General features: G+C 37.5%; 1 protein-coding gene across 2 annotated transcripts in view; it reads left to right on the plus strand.

The window, feature by feature from the left end:
• Positions 1–17,991, plus strand: part of LOC118274248 (RNA polymerase II elongation factor ELL) — a 47,468-nt gene that overhangs the window by 21,067 nt on the left and 8,410 nt on the right. The window contains exons 3-12 of one of the 2 annotated variants that reach the window (XM_035591684.2): positions 8,252–8,350; positions 11,204–11,355; positions 11,857–12,300; positions 13,621–13,691; positions 13,775–13,931; positions 14,660–14,961; positions 15,762–15,890; positions 16,406–16,496; positions 16,733–16,750; positions 17,317–17,488. In XM_035591684.2, coding sequence (XP_035447577.2) covers positions 8,252–8,350; positions 11,204–11,355; positions 11,857–12,300; positions 13,621–13,691; positions 13,775–13,931; positions 14,660–14,961; positions 15,762–15,890; positions 16,406–16,496; positions 16,733–16,750; positions 17,317–17,488 — 1,635 coding nt within the window. The remainder of the gene's footprint in view (positions 1–8,251; positions 8,351–11,203; positions 11,356–11,856; positions 12,301–13,620; positions 13,692–13,774; positions 13,932–14,659; positions 14,962–15,761; positions 15,891–16,405; positions 16,497–16,732; positions 16,751–17,316; positions 17,489–17,991) is intronic. The other variant, XM_035591685.2, reaches the window with a different exon arrangement.

Raw genomic sequence — 17,991 nt, forward strand, 5'->3', positions numbered from 1 at the left:
TTCTTTTCTTCTATTTCCTTTTTCTCCTGTTTCAGAAATGCAATGATGTCTCATTTGTTTTCAAAGATTAGTTTTTATTCACCTTTGTACAACTGACATCAAGAATATCTAAAATCTGACCCAAACACCATACGGCATTAGCAAGAAAACCGGTCTTGTCCACAATTGTTTTCGCCCTGTTGCCCGCTCGAGTCGTAATGCCCGTTATACAACAAATCTTATTAGCTAAACTAGAGGCCAACAGTTAGATATACGTCGTGAACAATTTTCTATTGATCATTCATGCACAGACACAATGTCTGTCTACTATTTTCATTCCTTCCCTTCCACGACGAAATTGCTCTGAGTGTGTCGTCCATATGGATTTCGATGACTACAAATTAAATAACACTAATTCATTCACAAGTTTTCTGACTTCTATCGTGACTATAATATTTGTCAGTACCAAAGTGAACGGTTATGTTTGCTGAGACTGAGAGTGAAAATTTTACAACTCAACGCAAATTAGGCGTATGACCAACATACAATTCTATGGTTCCTAAAAATATATTTGACCACAAAATCACATTTGTAGATGGATGAGGTTTTGCTTTTTTATCTGATTATTTTATCAATTGTATGAAGTAGCAAATTTATTAGTCTGTCTTAAATCAGAAGTTGAATAGTAGGCTTCATTCGTCTCTTCAACATTAAAATTCTAAGTGAAAAGCGAACCATTGATTCCTCGCTAGCAGGCTTAGCAGCAATTCTTGGTATTTGATTTACAATATCGCTTACTTCCAACTTTGACCAAAGTCGTCTGAAGATCATGAACTTAATTTCAATTTATGGGTCAACGTGTAACATTCAACTCTCATTCCCAAATCTTGGATAAGACGAAGTACCTATAATTTGGTCGGGAGAATATCCGCCTGGAAACAATAAGGCCACACCTACTCGGCTACAGCATATTGAATTCAGCCACCGCGCGTGGTTTCGCAGTCAATTTGTCTGCTTTATTGTGTGTGTTGTGCGCCGTCGCTGTTTGCCTTTAGTCTCCCCAACTATCATTGACACTTATGGATGGCTGATTTATTACCAGCCTACTGACTTCTTTGCTTTTAAAACTGACGAGGTACTTTGATAAATAGTGCTCAAATATTTAAAATGTTAATGCGAAAGAAAGACATTATTCCTTAAAAAGGACTACAGAATCTACACAAGTATGACTTGTAGCACTCCACAGTTCAAACTATATTCCAACAAAGATGATTAATTGCTCATTGCACCTTTGTTTTAGTTATACTTTGCCAATTCTCATAATACGCTTACTAGGCGATTACCATTTAGCTCAAACCTATTGTTAGATTCGACATCGACCATAATTTCAGTGAGCGTAATATAATAATGCAGATATAGGTACTCCTAGAGCTACAAATTCCTCATGATCTCAAATGTAATCTAAATGTCAGTGGGGCTTGTATAGATTTTGTGTTCCTTCTACATCAATAATTGCGTCGGTAGCAGACGTAATATAAACCCGTAGCGTCGGAGGCGTGGCCGGCGTCACGTCGCGTCGGCGCCGCGTCTGTGCCACTGGATTGTTCTGGATCCGACGTTCACACACAACTCATTCTCCGGCGATTTGCACTTTAAAAAATATTGTTTCCTTCTAATAGTTTCCGATTGATGATGTCTCTATTTTCTGCTTCGGGAATTTTACTCAAGTGATTTCTCGAAATCACGAGTAGTTTCGCTGATAGTAATTATTCATACCATAACATGTTATTGTTGTTGCTATCAGCTGTTAACATGTCTTATCTGTAAACACCACACCAAATTTTGATAAGGTGTCTTTAAAAGTACCACGTCTTGATTTTATTTCTAACTCGTCTAAGTTTTTAATTAATTATTAGAATGTTACATTACGAATTTCCCTTTTGAAAGTGTTTCATATTGTTTTGTGTTTTAGTATTCAACGTATTCGTGTATGGATTTCTTGTATTATACATTAATTTCTACTGTTGTATATTCCGCTTTGGTTTCATTATGAATTTATGCGCTTCAACATGAGCGCGAGCGTGATCTTCAACAAAAATTCCTCGGATCCGATCTCGACTCTCGAACGCGTGTTTCGCACCTTGATCTAAATACTTGCGACATTATCTGGTCTCGTCGTTATATTGTGCGTCAGATACTGCATCGACAGTTTCGACTGCCTTGAAGTACTGTTAACTACATTAAAATTGAATTAAAAATATGTTATTGGTGTCATGTTAAACTACTCTAAAATAATGACCAAAATGAAGGCTATTCGTGAAAAGTCCTAACTATAACCTCACTATGTTACTATCTTATTTTTCCGGTTAACCTCTTTCTTAGCCTTGAGTCCTGAGGGAAATAACCTCGGTCAATCCCCTTTCGCATCAGTATGCTACATTTTGAAGCGTTGAATCTCATAAATTCGTTGTTTTGCTTCATATTTTGATTATAATACATACTAAACTTATCCTTGAATTAAGATTTTTCGTTTTGTTTGTTTAATTAGTATTAAGTATTAACTTAATTATTTTTTTTTATACCTTTACCTACTTCATGAGTGCATCAAGTAGATTAAACATAATTATCATTTAATATTGCACTCTCTTTTTATTAGATTTTTTTTTGTATATACTTACTAAATCATTATTGAGTATTAACACATTGATAGTTAATGGGCAAAACTACGCAGTTGCTCAAATTGTACACGGTTTTCAATTGTTATTTTTTTGCGTAGGCCCATCAACAAAGTATACATGTGTGTTGGTCTATTACATTATTAGTTCGTAACTACACGGCCTAAATGCGTAGGCAAATGTTGGTTAATGTGTTTGTGGAAAATTAAACAATAAGTTGTTATTCTGCTTGATGATAGTCAGTAAAAGTAACTCTGTTTTGTACAATGGCTCAGACTTGCAGTGAGAACGTCAACATCTATTCGCCTTTTACTTACCATTGTTTTTGATGGAGCGATCTCTAGAATCATGTTTTCATACTTATTACTTCGTCATAATAATTATCATCGACTTAAATTGTTCACAACCAGGTCTGGGATGTTTTTTCTGACAAGTAGATACGTAGTAAGATCTCAGTTGATGTTATTTTGTTTTCGCAACTGAAGCAATGGTTTCGCTATTATTATGTGTCTCAATAATGAAAGATTTCTATGTATTTCACGTTGTATCAAAAGGTGTGCCGGCAATAATTCGTTACGCAAGTTATCACGTGATCTGCTGGTGGTTTATACGGCAAAGCAAGTATGTAGGTATGTATCGACGGAACTATCGGGCGTTGAGTAACCGCGGCTGGAAAGAGCTTCGTTACGTAGAGGTTTCGATACAGCCTCGCGACGTAAGGCCGTGGTTGCAGTCACGTCGGTGAGAGGTGCCCCTCCTCTGGCGGAAGGTCGCGAGCGGCCGCCACGAAGGAGAACGGCACCAGAATGAATCCTTGCAAAGACCCACCCGTCAACCGCAGCGCTCGTGATATTTACAATGCAACGCACATAATTTAAACTTCAATGTTTCTATCCAGCGTAACATTGAGCAAAAACATATTATATTTTGTCACGCCCAAAGAATAATCTCCAAGTTTGACGTAATCAACGGTATCTATAGTATAGGAAGCAACGATAACAAAATACACGTTCAAGTGGCCTGGGTGCACTAATCTAATCATTTACCACGCGCAAATAATTAACATAGTTCATTCACCGCAATAGAATTAACTTTACGTAAAATAGAATTTACCTATTTGTCGACAAGACAAAGTTTGATTAGGTTTTACGACCGCAACATTTTCGCAACCGTATCAGTGCCAGCCGGGCCAGGTGTTTGCTAAGAAGTAGAAAATTGCAAAGTTGAAATTATTCGATTCGGTGGTGTTGGTAGATTCGTGGTAAGGTTGCTTGACTTAAATCTTAATCGATCGAATATACGTAAAGACAAGGCATTCTGGTTTTTGAACACGACTTTTAATAAGTCGTGTTGTGGCCAATGAGCGTGCGCCAAGCGAGCGAAAAAACCCAAGCTAGACTGGCACACACAACAGTGTTCACTGTTCAATGGCAACAATGCGCGAGACTCGAATACTGTTTTTTCAACATAAGTATATAATTAAATGAATCAGTGTTACCTCACCGCTGCCGACGATTGCGACAAGAGCGGCCGCATCGTCCATTAGAAAGTCGGCGAATATGCAAATAGTATCGTAGAAACCTCACGAATAACTGGCCACTCACTTCGCCTTTAAATGTGTCTGCTGCGATGAAAGTGACTATTACCGTTAGTAAATTGTGTTAGAACAATTTCTTCCGCGGACGCATTGCCAAATTCTCTGCTCTCGTAACGTGTGGATTCAAAATTTTCCTTTCCTAAAAGACACTGTTCTTGTTGTATCATTTAAAAGGAAAACATCTTGATTAAACAGAACATTGTTTATCAACATGTCAACTACTTGAACGTTTACATTCGTTTGTTTATTTATAAATAGCCCTAGTATTTCTCACGATTCCTTATTTTGTACATAGGTAGGTTTAAGATGACTAGTTTTTCATTAATGCCGACTTATAACACTTTTGGTCGTCTTTATAGGGCACGCGGTCATTTTATATTGAGATCAATTTGTTCATAGCTGTTTGTTGTTCGATTGATCATTCAATTATTTATCTTCTCTTTTACTAAGTACGCGATATTGTAAGTATTTGCCAAGCGATAATTTTAAGTCAATTTGATAAGTTATTGAAATACAAGATACACAAAAGATATTAATTGCAACTATATAATATGGATTAATTAATGTGGTTTGATATGTTATCTAAAAAGTAGAATTTCCACAGGTTGTTAAAAGTAATAATATGCTTCCTTCTGCCACTGTTTTTAAAGGCCAAGCTAATTTATACAAAGTGGAAGACGGTCATTTTAGTTCTGTTAATATTTCTTTGTTATTTTTTTGAAACCATTCCAGCGTAGCGCTTTATAGGTTGAAGGTTGAACTACAAACAAGTGAACTGTAAACAACTTTGCAATAATTATTATGAGTACATATTATCATATATCATAAAGTAAAGAAAATAACAAGTCGACAAGCAATTAACATGGTGGCGATCACAAGCCAGTCGCGTGGATTTCCCGCTACGATTCGTGTTGAAGTGAACCATTTATTATCGTACACTACTGACGTATGCCAATATCAGTAGAACGAATATTGTACCAAAGGCAAGCTGTATTTAAAGTTCAATTTGCATCGCACGCACGGTGCCACCTCCGCGATGTTACGTCAATAAGATACAACACGTTAACTCGAGGCTGGGGCACACGACCGCTGGCTTTGCGTCCGGGTTTGTCCCGTGGAATTGTAAAACACATTATTTATGTACTTTATACCTACATGACAATATTTTCTGAAAGACAGTCTACAAATGGCTGCTCCGTATTATTTCTTTGCAAGAATGTATATGAGACATATAAGCAAATCTACATCCAAGAACACTATCTGCGACGTAGTTGTGTATCTCTCGGTCGAGCGAGCCGAACGGACCGGTTGTGACGGCCTCTCACTTTGCAAGCCTGTGTACCGCTCGCCGCTTGCTGTGAAATTAGGTAACCAACAAAAGCCACAGTCGTTGCGCACGACGGGCAATACACAATAAAGAAAACTCCTACCACGACCGAAAAGTTAAAAGAATCCAGTTGTTTACGCATTCAGAATGACGTAATCAAAAAGATTTACTGGCACAGGTGGCATGTAGAGTTTGATAAGACAACTAACAAATTACTCGACTAGGAGGCATCTCAATAATGCCTTGAAAAACGGACAACGGATTTCCTCGTGAACACCCATTTTCCGGTCCAAACGAGGCGCAGTGGCCGACCTTCGTCATAAGACACAATGAAACTAACGACCTTGACATGATACTATTTGCAGATGTTAGACTATTTACCTATAAATAACTATCTAATCGTGTATGTTATTGTATTAGTGACAATCACAAAAATCGGTCAATAAAAGCAGCAAGCCAAAACAATACAGGGATCCGTGGAAGGAACAGCGGGCGATGCGGGCGAGACGGCTGTTCACCGAATGCCGAAGTGTTCCATCGCGAGGCGCTCTTTATATCGGTCGGCTGTACCGCAGAGAAAGCCGCGCCCCGCACTCCCCCGCAGTGTCTGTGCTGCCCGCAACGCTCGTAGCGGGTTTTTTCCTCATTAGCTCCATAATTCCATATTATGCTCTATGCCTTTACCTTGTGTTTATCAGACTTGAATCGCGTGTTGGACGACGCTGCTTTGTGCATTATTGACTTAGTTTTTATAGAATACTTGTAAAGATTCTCCATCACGCTATAGTGTCTACTATTTCTTGTAAAATGCTGTTATTATAAAGTAGTCAGCTTTCGTCATAAAATAGGAAAACTACCGTGTTTTTCCATTTTAATAATGTTTCCACCTAATTAAGACATACATATTTTGGGACCGGGGATAAACATTACGTCGATGTTATGTACAAAGAAGGGTGAAATGAGCAATCTGGGTATCGGTTAACACGTAAGCGGCGGGACTTGTCGGGTTATTGCTCCATCGGTGTCCGCTTCGCGGCGCACTCTTTAATAGGTTAATTGCCTGGCATTGTGGTGCTGGCACACATCGCCAGCCGCGACCTTACAGCGACTCGCGGCCACGCATGTAGGTGCGCGTCACCAAATGAGGCACGCCTGGACACTACTAGTTTTGCTGTTGTACACTATTTTATAATAGAGTACGCTGCTGGCAAACACGACGCCTTTGCGTCTAAAAGGGTCATCTTGTATGTCATGTTTCATCAGTCACTAAAAAGAAACTCATTTCTGCAGTACCTGTGAAAGGGAAGTGGAAAATCTGGACAAAATAAATCGAGTTCACTTGTTTTTCTGGCACTGCGTACCGAACCATGAAGAACTCGTAGCGACCTCAATAAACAGATTCCGAAAGTTGAGAGTTGTTTTAGCGATATCCAATTTCTGATACTTTTAGCTGTTAACATTGTTATTGTTACAAATACCATAAACAAAATAGTAATCTTCGAAATTTGATTTATTTACAAACACTGTCTTTAATGGTGAAACTGTATGATACGCTCATCGGCTGTGAAGTCGCGACGTTGCCATACCAGACGATGAAAGTCATTACTCACTTGTTGATGTGGTGTACGCCTCGGGACGCATATTATGTATCTACTACACAGTTGCGCCTACGATAAGCCTACTGGCCCAGGTCAGCCGTACTTGGAAATGTAACAAGAAACGTCGTAGATTTCTCATGGATTACTTTGCTCTTTTATCAACTGTGCGCAATCGCATAGCAGGTGGATAGAGTGCATGTAATACAATAAAACTCTTGTGACTAGTCTCTCATTATGTATGATTCTTGGTTTCGTCAAACAGCCCCCATAGTAATTTAGAGTTTTATTTGCGTGATTCACACAGTGATCTCGTGCCAGATTTCCCACGTTGAATCTCCTAACATCCAAGACACGCGATAAAAAAGATTCTTTTAAAATTATTCACGTGCTGCTGTGAACGAAACTCTTTCCTTCGATTAGAGCAACGTTATCTATACTGAAGGCTCGCCGAAATATATTTGTTTATCATTTTCTTACGTCAGCCAGTCATCGTGTTACGACTTAACTATTATTCACACGGGACCACGTATGTCCTATTTTTGTTCTATAAAACTTGAAATAAATATTTATTACTACAACGTTCCTCAGATAGCGCTCGACGGCAATTTTATTGTAAAAAATACTTGATTATACAGGTATACTGAGATGGACTAAGGAATAATTACATGTGTTACAAATCCAAGGACCGTTTTTGTTGATTCAGTTGTTAATACTAGCTATAGAAGAATTTAAAGTATGCTAACTGATATTTTAATGTCTTCATAAAGATGTCACGTGCATAAACTGAATAACACTGTTTATATTTGTTCTGATGATAAGGGCTAACACCACTTGTGAGCTCACGTTATACATAAAGAATACTTCAATACTGTAGTATTTATTGTTTCATAACCTTGGCTTTAAACTTTTACTGTGTCTAATTAGTCAATTGAACTAAACTAAACGGCTTTATCAAAGAAAACTGATTAAATAGTTGTATACGGTAACAAATCGATTTTTAAACTACTATGTCCATATAGTAATCGGTGAAACTACTTAGTTCTTTGTGAATAATATTATATTTTCTTTATTTCAGAAAATCTCCATTCCGGCGCCAGCCAGTGGCAATGGCCAAGCAGGCGAGGCTACATTTCACTTCAGCATTAATAGTAATGCGGAGATGGAGGGTCCACAGGTAAAAACATACAACATAACATTAATCAAGAAGAATTTAAATTAATTCAGTTAAGACCTTATTGATCAATTTTCTTTTCCAATGTGATCAGTAACAAGTTAAGATTAGTATCAGGCGTATTGGCAGTAGCATCCACTTGTAAACTGATAACATCAACGATCTTTAAGCTTCGTGCCGAGCATGATAACTATGACATGATTCCACCAAGAACGTTCGTTCTTGTGTATGCAAGATGCTTAAGTTAATAGCTAGTTAAGTCTATGGGCAGCAGTGTCTTTTGACATTTACATAGTGCCTGATGATGCCCTCAAAAGTAGAATTTCCACTGATATTCCTATCAAAGCAAATTGGTTATTTTCTGCTATTATCGCAAGTTTCTTGGTCTCAACTAAATACGTTTGCTTCCACTCTCCATTCTAAGCATCATAGCCTCATTTCCTCCTTTTGCATGTTATGATTTCCAAATATATTTGGTCAGAGGACAAACAAGCCTTTTTGTTGAAAAATATTGTAGTGAATCGTAGACTATTTGAGCATATCCCAGATCAGATCACCTTGATAATAAACAGGTTGTAACGTCATGCATGCGGGTGTTATCAAACAAGCCTAGCCAATAGTCTCCATTTTACTTGGCCTTTTATCTTTTCCACATAACATCCATTTTTTGCATGTGTTTACCGTGTATTTGGTTCCAAACCAACCTTTTCTTTCTACGTAATTTCAACCCGAAATGAATGACTGTCAACTTTAAATGTACGTACTGTAATGCCAAATTAGCATATTTCCTTCACGTGTAAACGAGTTTTTCTTTATTATAAACAAAGTATAGGTAGGTACCTACTTCAATCATCTCAACTAATATCAAGGTTAAGTATCCGACGACAAATTTATTGAAAAACCTGATCGTAAATTGCATTGGACATTTTTATAAGGCCTCTATGTATGATAATGAACAGAATTTGCTAGAAATACTCAAGTCAAAGAAGAACTTTGTTATAAATAAGCACTTGTTTCAATATTGATGGTTACTTGGTAAACATTTTTCTTTCAACTTTGATGTTAGTGTTTGCTTTTATCATTTGAGCAGCTATCTTGATGTTTTGCCGTTGACTGCTCAGTAACAATGTGCCCTAATTTGATTTAAAATATTGTACAGTAAAATACGACAATGTTCGTAGTTATTCTATTCTTTGCAGAAATTATATCATGATTACCGACTGTTATAACTTCCATTCAATATAAACTTGAATTATTATAAATATATTGCGCCGTTTTATCGGACATCTTGACACACATAAATCGTATGTTAGGTTAACAACACAAAGCCCTTGGCAACCGAGTAGTAGGTACTTTGGCACATATGTGTTGTGCTATCAAGCTTTCGTCTTTCACACATCTCGGTCAATTTTACGACCTAACCGAGATAAGCAACTTGACGATTGTACACACACTCAATACACTGATCCAAATTGAAGCATATAATTTTGCTATGTGCTAATCAGCTGTTTCAAGATGGTGGTCGATTATTATTCTTCGTGCTTCTGCCATGCTGTGACGCGTTCGTGGGTTTGTGGGTCGCGGAACGGTTGCAACCGATAATAAATTGCGTGACCGACAAATTCGTAAGAGTAAACTTACGTGTGGCGCCTCTACTATGCCCCAAATATTTTCGTGGGACCAAGTCAAAATAAATTTATTTTTAGTCGGACAGTCCAAAAGTAGCATTGCAGTTTAAAATGGTTTCGATAATAAATACATCATAGTGTAATAATAAATAATATTTTCGTAGTTGCACAGTTATTTATTTCAACACCTACGATATCTTAAAGCTAATATTAGTCGTGAATTCGTGATTCCTCTTTAGACAAGAACTGGCACGCTCGCTAGTGCGGTATGACGCGGCATCTTTAGACTACAGTAAACTTCCGTACCACAATAGGATTATAAAGAAGTCTAGTTCTTCAGTCGTGATTCGCAAAAAATGAAAATTTCACGTGTACTTGGAATGCGGTGGTACGGGCCGTACTTAGAACGTTACCCAATAGCCGTTAGAAAGCGCGAATTCAGTCGCAGAACGCACACGTTGCATCATGAAGTAGCTTCATTTTAAATTATAATACTAAAATATCTGGACAATTCATACTTCTCCTGGTGGATTAGTCCAAAAATCTTTATGAATGGTAATCACAGTAAAAGCACTAATATTATATAACTAATACAAAATAAGAAAGTATCAAATGTTCAGACATAAACCCCTAAGGTGCGGTATAGAGTATTTTCACAGATACACGTAGCTGAAACGATTCATCGCTTCTATAAACGTTTTAGCGTGGGTGTAGTAATTTCACCCTCCCACGAACTGCGTTCAATAAAGCTTCGGAAAAGCTTTTTATAGTATGGCAATTCGCCTTTATTTTTTGGGTGAACGATCAAATTCCAGTTACACATAATCATATTTCAGTAAATGGTATGGAAATAATAGTTTTAGTTATAAACATACGTTATGAAATCATGGCATGTTATATTTGCGAGGTTTCTTTTAAATAAAGCAGCTTTGTGACTTTAATGGGATTAGAAAAATTCCTTATTCGACCTATTTCATTATATTTACTTACCTGAAACTAACATTGGTTTCAATTTTTTAAGGCCAGTAGGTACTCGTTAGATTGGTTTACTTGGTTTGTTTTTGAGTGTTACACATAAAAGTTGGCAAACCTTGTGTAGAGGAGGTACTTAGTTGAGCATTAGATTGTCTGTGAATATCGATGGTGAATGCACCAAATCATCAATTTGCTAAAGTTACCTGCCAACATTTATTGACCATCGTTCTAAAGTGTTTCTCCTGTGTTCCAGGGTTCGTTCGAGTGTGTTCGAAGTGGTGGAGCACGGCGCTTGGAGTCGTGCGGGCCATTATCTCGCAGAATGCGTGTACAGGCCAACGACGACTCGTACGAGGCCACCAAGGACCGTATGGCGAGAACAGTCGCCGCGGAGCAGAGTAAATGGTCAGTACATACATTTACATCTATTACCAACCCTTTCTCGAACTCTGCACATGTAGTCAATTGGCCCCTGTAACTTCTCTCTCGCTTTTGTTGGATACAGAACACCGAAAATTTTTGCTGTACTGTGTACTTAATTACTATTTTAATAATGAAGTTATTAGAAGCGTAATAGAGCTATAAAGTCTGCTTACCTGCTCGTTTCTAAATATTATTAAACTCGCTTTTCTTGTATAATTAATTTAGCTTTTTATATTATCTTTTCTTAGTTAAATAAAAACGTATATACAGGAAAATTGATAAAACCATTTCAATGTAAAGGATTAGGATTAAGTGTTATAGATGTCATGGAAATCCAACTTATCTCTGATTAATTTCAATTGTTACATAACTTGTTACAATTCTGAACACTGTTAATTTCCTCTCATTTGGTTAAAATCGTTACGTTATACAACTTGCTATTTAGTCCGCTTTGTTGAATTCACCCAATTACTCCTATTCCAGCACCCGCGTAATCAAACCTAACCAGACGGACATCGGACGTCGCGTTAAATTGCGCTCGACGCATCCTTACTCGGGTGTGGGAGCGACCCAGTTAGCCGATCGAGCTGAAAGGCCCGAGAGGCCTGAGAGGCCCGACAGGCCCGATAGGCCGGAAAGGCCTGAACGGCCTGAGCGAGCCGAAAGGCCCGAGCGACCTGAGCGAGCCGAGCGGCCCGAGAGGCCGGATCGGCCAGATCGGCCCGATAGGCCAGAGCGGCCTGAGCGTGTGGAAAGGCCAGACAGGCCGGATAGGCCCGTCCCGCCTGCGCCTCGGCCGCAGCCGGCGCCGGGCGTACCTCCGCACCAGTCTCACCCCCAACATCAGCAGCACCCACAACACCCGCCCACCCAGCACCAGCCACAGCGGCCACCCCCTAATCCGGATCTCACTAGGCGGTCCATCAAGTAAGTTAGCCTCACTCGTATTACTAGATAACGTCACAGTATACGCGCAAGCAAATCCTTGTCTTGCCAGTAAATGAAGTTTAGTCATACCACGTATTTATATATGAATACTCAGTTTAAAAATTCGAGCACACAAATCTGTGTAGGTGTAAGTGAGACTTAAAATTTCTCATTTGCACACTAAGTACCATCATAATTTGTACTGCAACCATGCAAATGCAGACGTAATATTACGTATGATACATTACCTGGAATCTGTGTGGGTAAAACCGATCGCGATGACATCATGTTTTAGCTGTACATTGGAATTTTCACAATCTTTCACAAATATTATTGAATATTTCCCCTTTATTTCTCTATGTTGTTTAGGATTTATCTCTTTGTTTCCATTTTAAAACTGTTTACTTACGTAAGGGTCATGTTCTATTTCATGTTAATGATTATACTCGTACGCGAAATAGTGACGTTTCCGCGGGACGGTCTTATGATAATTTTTTCATATCGTTATCACAGTAAAACCGAAGTGATAATTTGCGGCTGATATACAAAGGAACAGCGGTTTGTGTTACAATATCATGTACAAAAGTAATTTATACAATATTTTTAACACAAAAACTAGCTTTACCTTTAATAATATTCGTGTCTATGAAACTGTATGATTGCGACCTTGTTTTATTATAACTTTACTTTTAGCTATCCATCGTATTTATACAAAAACCTTACATGTTGCGTTATAAAGTATTGCGTTCCATACTAAATGTAATATTTTTTAAGAATTTTGTTGACAGACTTATTGCGAAGTGAGTTAATTTTTGTGTTCAAACAAATGATGGACATATTGACGTTTGCATTCATATTGTTTCCTTATAGCTGAACAGAGCAGAATTCAATATAATTACAGAATGACTCAGAGTCAAGGACAGCGTAAATTGTTTCTATTGTAGTATGGAAATAGCTCATGAGCCTCACGTTTAACATCAAAATGAGAAATATTATCTCAATATTTCTAATGTTTTCTTAAGTATCACTTAACTTTTAAGTACTCTCTATGATGTTTAATAGATAAATCTTCAAACTCATTTGTCAGGAAAACGAAGTTTTATTTCACAATGTACTGAAGAAACTACTGATATAGGTACTGTAAATAAGTAGTGAAGGCAAACCCCATATAATTATTGGACATAACAATTAGGAAATACCCGATCCAAATCCATCGAAAGGCGAAATTATCTCAAAGATAACTTAATCATTTTCCTTGGCCGCGTCAAAACAATACTTGTATGAATAACATTATAATAATATCCATTTTTCTATTTTCAGAGAAAGACTTATACAATTATTAGCATTGAAACCTTTCAAGAAGCCCGAATTGTACGCGAGGCTTACTACCGGTAAGTGTAGATTTCAAGAACTCTTGTGCCATGTACTGCTAACTCCACTTCATTAATACATGGCAAACAATTCAATATTACAGAGGGAATCAAAGAAAAGGATCGCAGTTTAATGAACAAGATTTTGAGTCAAATCAGTTTACTCAAGGATAATACTTACCAATTACGTAGAAGCATGTGGAATGACGTCAACGAGGATTGGCCGTTCTACACTGAGGAGGAGAAACGTATGCTCAAGAGGTATGTTATCATTTTTATTATAATAATCTACAAGTTTTTATAACTGTACCGCTATGACGCAGTTACTGATGCAGACGGATCAATCGGTTCCAGGTAAAAAACAGCTTTACGTAAAAGTTTATCCCTTAGTTATGTAAAACACAAGACAAGATGATTAAACTCAGAATAGTTTGAGATGTAAATCTTATTAAGAATCTTTAAAGTTCTTTGTGATTGCAAAGTAAATAATGTTATTAATTGATGTTTTCTTGTCTGCATAATTAAATTTTGCAAAGCTGATTAAAAAATCTGTTAGGACATACAAAAATCTATACTTAAGTATCTTTCTTCAAATAGCCTGTTAGAAATTCTATCATCAAGACTTTGATTGAAAACAGAACAATGATTTTCCTTCGAGAACATTCTATACAAACAGACGGAAGCTAAAGCGTTTGTAGTGCATTCATTTGCATTACAGTTGTTTTGTTAGTTGTGAAACTAGTCGCCAATGAATGATCAAAAATAAGAATATCGACTTGTGTTTAATTTTGACACAATATTTTATTGTTCCTAATGTTTGAGAACGAGAACTCATGTTCGTACTCAGTAGCATGCTATAGGACAATAGACGGATTACAGGCTGATGCTGACGATGGGACTTGTAACTCTAGTTATGCTTTCAGTTCGTTTTGCTGTTTCGTCGCAGTTGTGTTTAAAATAATACTTATATTATTCTTAATATTTCACAGGCGGAAACCTCAAAATCTAACGCCACCGCTAAGTAGCGATTCGGCGAACTCGTTATCCCCACGAGCGTCGCCATCTGGCAACAAGAGAGCGAGTAGTGCGAGTAGTGCGGGTAGCGTGGCTAGTGCGGCGGGGGGCGCGGTGCCCGGGGCCGCGCTGCCGGCGCTGGGCGCTGACGAGGCGCCGGCCGCCAAGAAGCAGCGCATCTCCCACTACCGCCGCCCCTCGCCGCCCTCCTCGGGCTATGCCACCACCTCCTCGGGCGAGCGACAGGCCTCCGACAACGAGGATGACCGAACCACCGGTGAGAACATACCGTCACTTTATACTTTAGTCTCATAAGATCAGGAAAATTAACACATTTTTGCCTCTTCAGTCTCATCAGATTAGGAAAATACGCCGTTTTTGGTTCTGATTATTCCATTTTCACTCTTATTGGTTTACTTAATACTTCTGAACTTGTTGCCTACTTTTGTGTTCACTTTACCCCACGTAGACAATCTTATGAAGTAAGGCAATGTCTTGATTACATATCATGAACAAGTCTTACTTCATCTAGAAGATAAATTAGTAGACATGTTTCCATAACATCATAAAACAAATGTCATTGACCCTCAGCCAATCTCGAGTTCATGCCCTTAAAAACAAGGTCTTCATAAGGTGACTGAGGGAAATGACGATTGTATGAAGACGTGTAAAACATCACTTTTAAAATCAGTATTATGAATCATAGCAACCAACGCGTAAACAAATAATCATAAACATTTCCTTTTTACATGTTTAAGATTACTTATACTGCTCAAATAGCATGTAATTAGTCTAATACGAGCAATTTAATCTCGTAATAATGAAGGATAGGAAACGCCAAAAGCACCTTTGTAATTCAGGAAATTAAACTAGCCGTAATACCCACTTTCGTAGCGGTAGTACCGTTTGATAGCGAAAAATTTATTGTTTACTAACCTACGATGACTCATTAAAATACGATTAATTGGAATTTGGAACGAACGTAAACCTAGAACCACTGATTAGTATAAAAAAAGTTAGTGCCTTTCACTTTAGATTATAATGGCTAAGTCTAATGTGCTTTTTTATCTGTTTCAGTTAAAAAGGACGGTTATAGTAACGGTTATACCCTTAACTATAATACTGTAAAGGATCTCTGTCCCAGTCCTGTGAAGACGAATGGTTTTAGAAGTAGTCCCCCAGTAGAACCCCAAACGAATATCACAGGTATGTATAAGTTACAAAAATCCACTTCTTTATATGCTTTAGTCTACGAATGTAGAAACAGTGTCGATAGGATGACTTGCATTCGAATGTACTGAGCGAATTGTGAAACGATTTCTGTAAAGCATGTTGTAATTATTACAAACTACAAATTCTCTCGTCAATGTAGACTCAGACAGAATATTGCCAATAATTTAAATGTCCATCTCATTCTCAAAAACCTGGTTAAAAGATTTCACTAATGAACTTATTTGAAACACTACCCTTGTTTACAAACAGTTATATGTATTGCATACGAATAATAAGATAGTGTATACGTTTACAAATATAACATTTTTAATACAACTATTTCAATACGCAAACATTTGGCTATATCGTATGTCAATTGCAGGTGACTGACACCTGATTAAATATCTGTTTTCACGAAAATATGCGTCATTACTAATATTTTACACATATAGAATTAAAATTAAAACTCTTGTGTACATGAAGCTAATTTACCCCGTTCTTATTTACAGAAAAAGACATCACAAATAATGAACCCTTAGAAAATACAGAATTAGCGCCTGTCCCTGATGAGAATATGACTGACTTGGAAGAAATTGAAAGGTAAGGAATCACATACTATGTATATCCCACACTAATAAACCCTGGCGTTGTGTTCACTGTAGAATATCAAACACGCTGTTTAACATAGGTGTACCGTCTACACAATCACACTAGTTTGCAAACCCATCGCCATCTGAACCTCAATAATTAAGTAAAATTAATTCGTCTTAGACGTAGATCGTAATCGTAATAGATAGTACACATTTGATACATTCTTTGTTTTTCTTTATCCCCAGATCATCATGGATATCAAGGTAAACAAACATTTTGATCTAAATTTATACTTTGGTATCTTTCACACGAATGGATCGCGTATAGAGAATTTTAATAAGTTCCGAGATTGATTCTAAACGAGATCGCTACTTGAGCGTCGTGTAAACGCCGCATGAAAATTAAATTGAGATGGCAACTGCAATTTGCGTGGGAAATGCAAACGTGTGATGTCTCAATAACAGTATTGCCTTGCATACTTGTGACCGTTTTCTCGCGAGATTAGCATTTTGTCAGAACCTGGTCAGGTGTGGTCTCTCGATAAATTCAATGCTATACAGCTGACATTTTGATCTTCTAATTTAATGTCAGAGTTTACTCCAGTACATTGACATTGTAGGAGTGGTTCACTTGTAAATTGTAATCATTTGTAAATAGTCATGTTTGGGATCGTTTTTGGTCTGTCATATGCATTAATTTGAGGATATCTATTGTTTCTGCGACTCGGACGTAGCAAGGACTTCTCATAAGTCTAGATAATGTAGAAGCAGAACAGACACGTACAGACTAAAGAATGTCTTTAATAACAATTGTTTTCTCTTCTTTTCAGGCAATATCCGCCTATCACTAGTTCTAACATTCGACGGGCGTATAAGAACGAGTTTGCGGAACTTTATACGGAGTACCGGTCGCTGTACAACCGTGTGGCGCAGGTGGCCGCGATGTTTACTCGCTTAGAACAGGAGTTAAAACGCGCGCAACCCCTTTCACCGCACCATCAGGTATGTCCATACTAATATCATCCAAAATAGTAGCTGTTTTAATATTGTTATTGTCAAAAACTGCCCTGTAAAAGTATATTAAAACAAATTCAAAGACTGAGGCGTGAAAGTATACTTTGTTTTAATATTGTACTTAATGGACTTGACTTTTAATATTGTAAGTAATAATGTCCAATGTTCAAAACTAGTCTAATGTAGTTAAGTGGCAGTTGTTTATATTTGTCAAGCATTTGACCCTTTGACTCCATCACGTCACTAGACAATTTCGATAACAAAAATACATAAGATTTGCTTACGTTTCCTTATCAAAATTAAGGTGGTCTGTGTTATTACATCACCTTTATGGGTCATTGGCTTGTTTCAGCCAAAACACAATGCACTGAAATTCTATTCTTCTGCGTAATATTTTGAAACAATTGTTTTACACCTAATTAAACATTGGACTTGCATATTGCTGTATGTTCCTCAAGACAGATCAAGTTCAAAGTAATAAGTAAAGAGAA

Source organism: Spodoptera frugiperda, chromosome 3 (assembly GCF_023101765.2).
Source record: "Spodoptera frugiperda isolate SF20-4 chromosome 3, AGI-APGP_CSIRO_Sfru_2.0, whole genome shotgun sequence".
Taxonomy (NCBI): Eukaryota; Metazoa; Arthropoda; class Insecta; order Lepidoptera; family Noctuidae; genus Spodoptera; species Spodoptera frugiperda.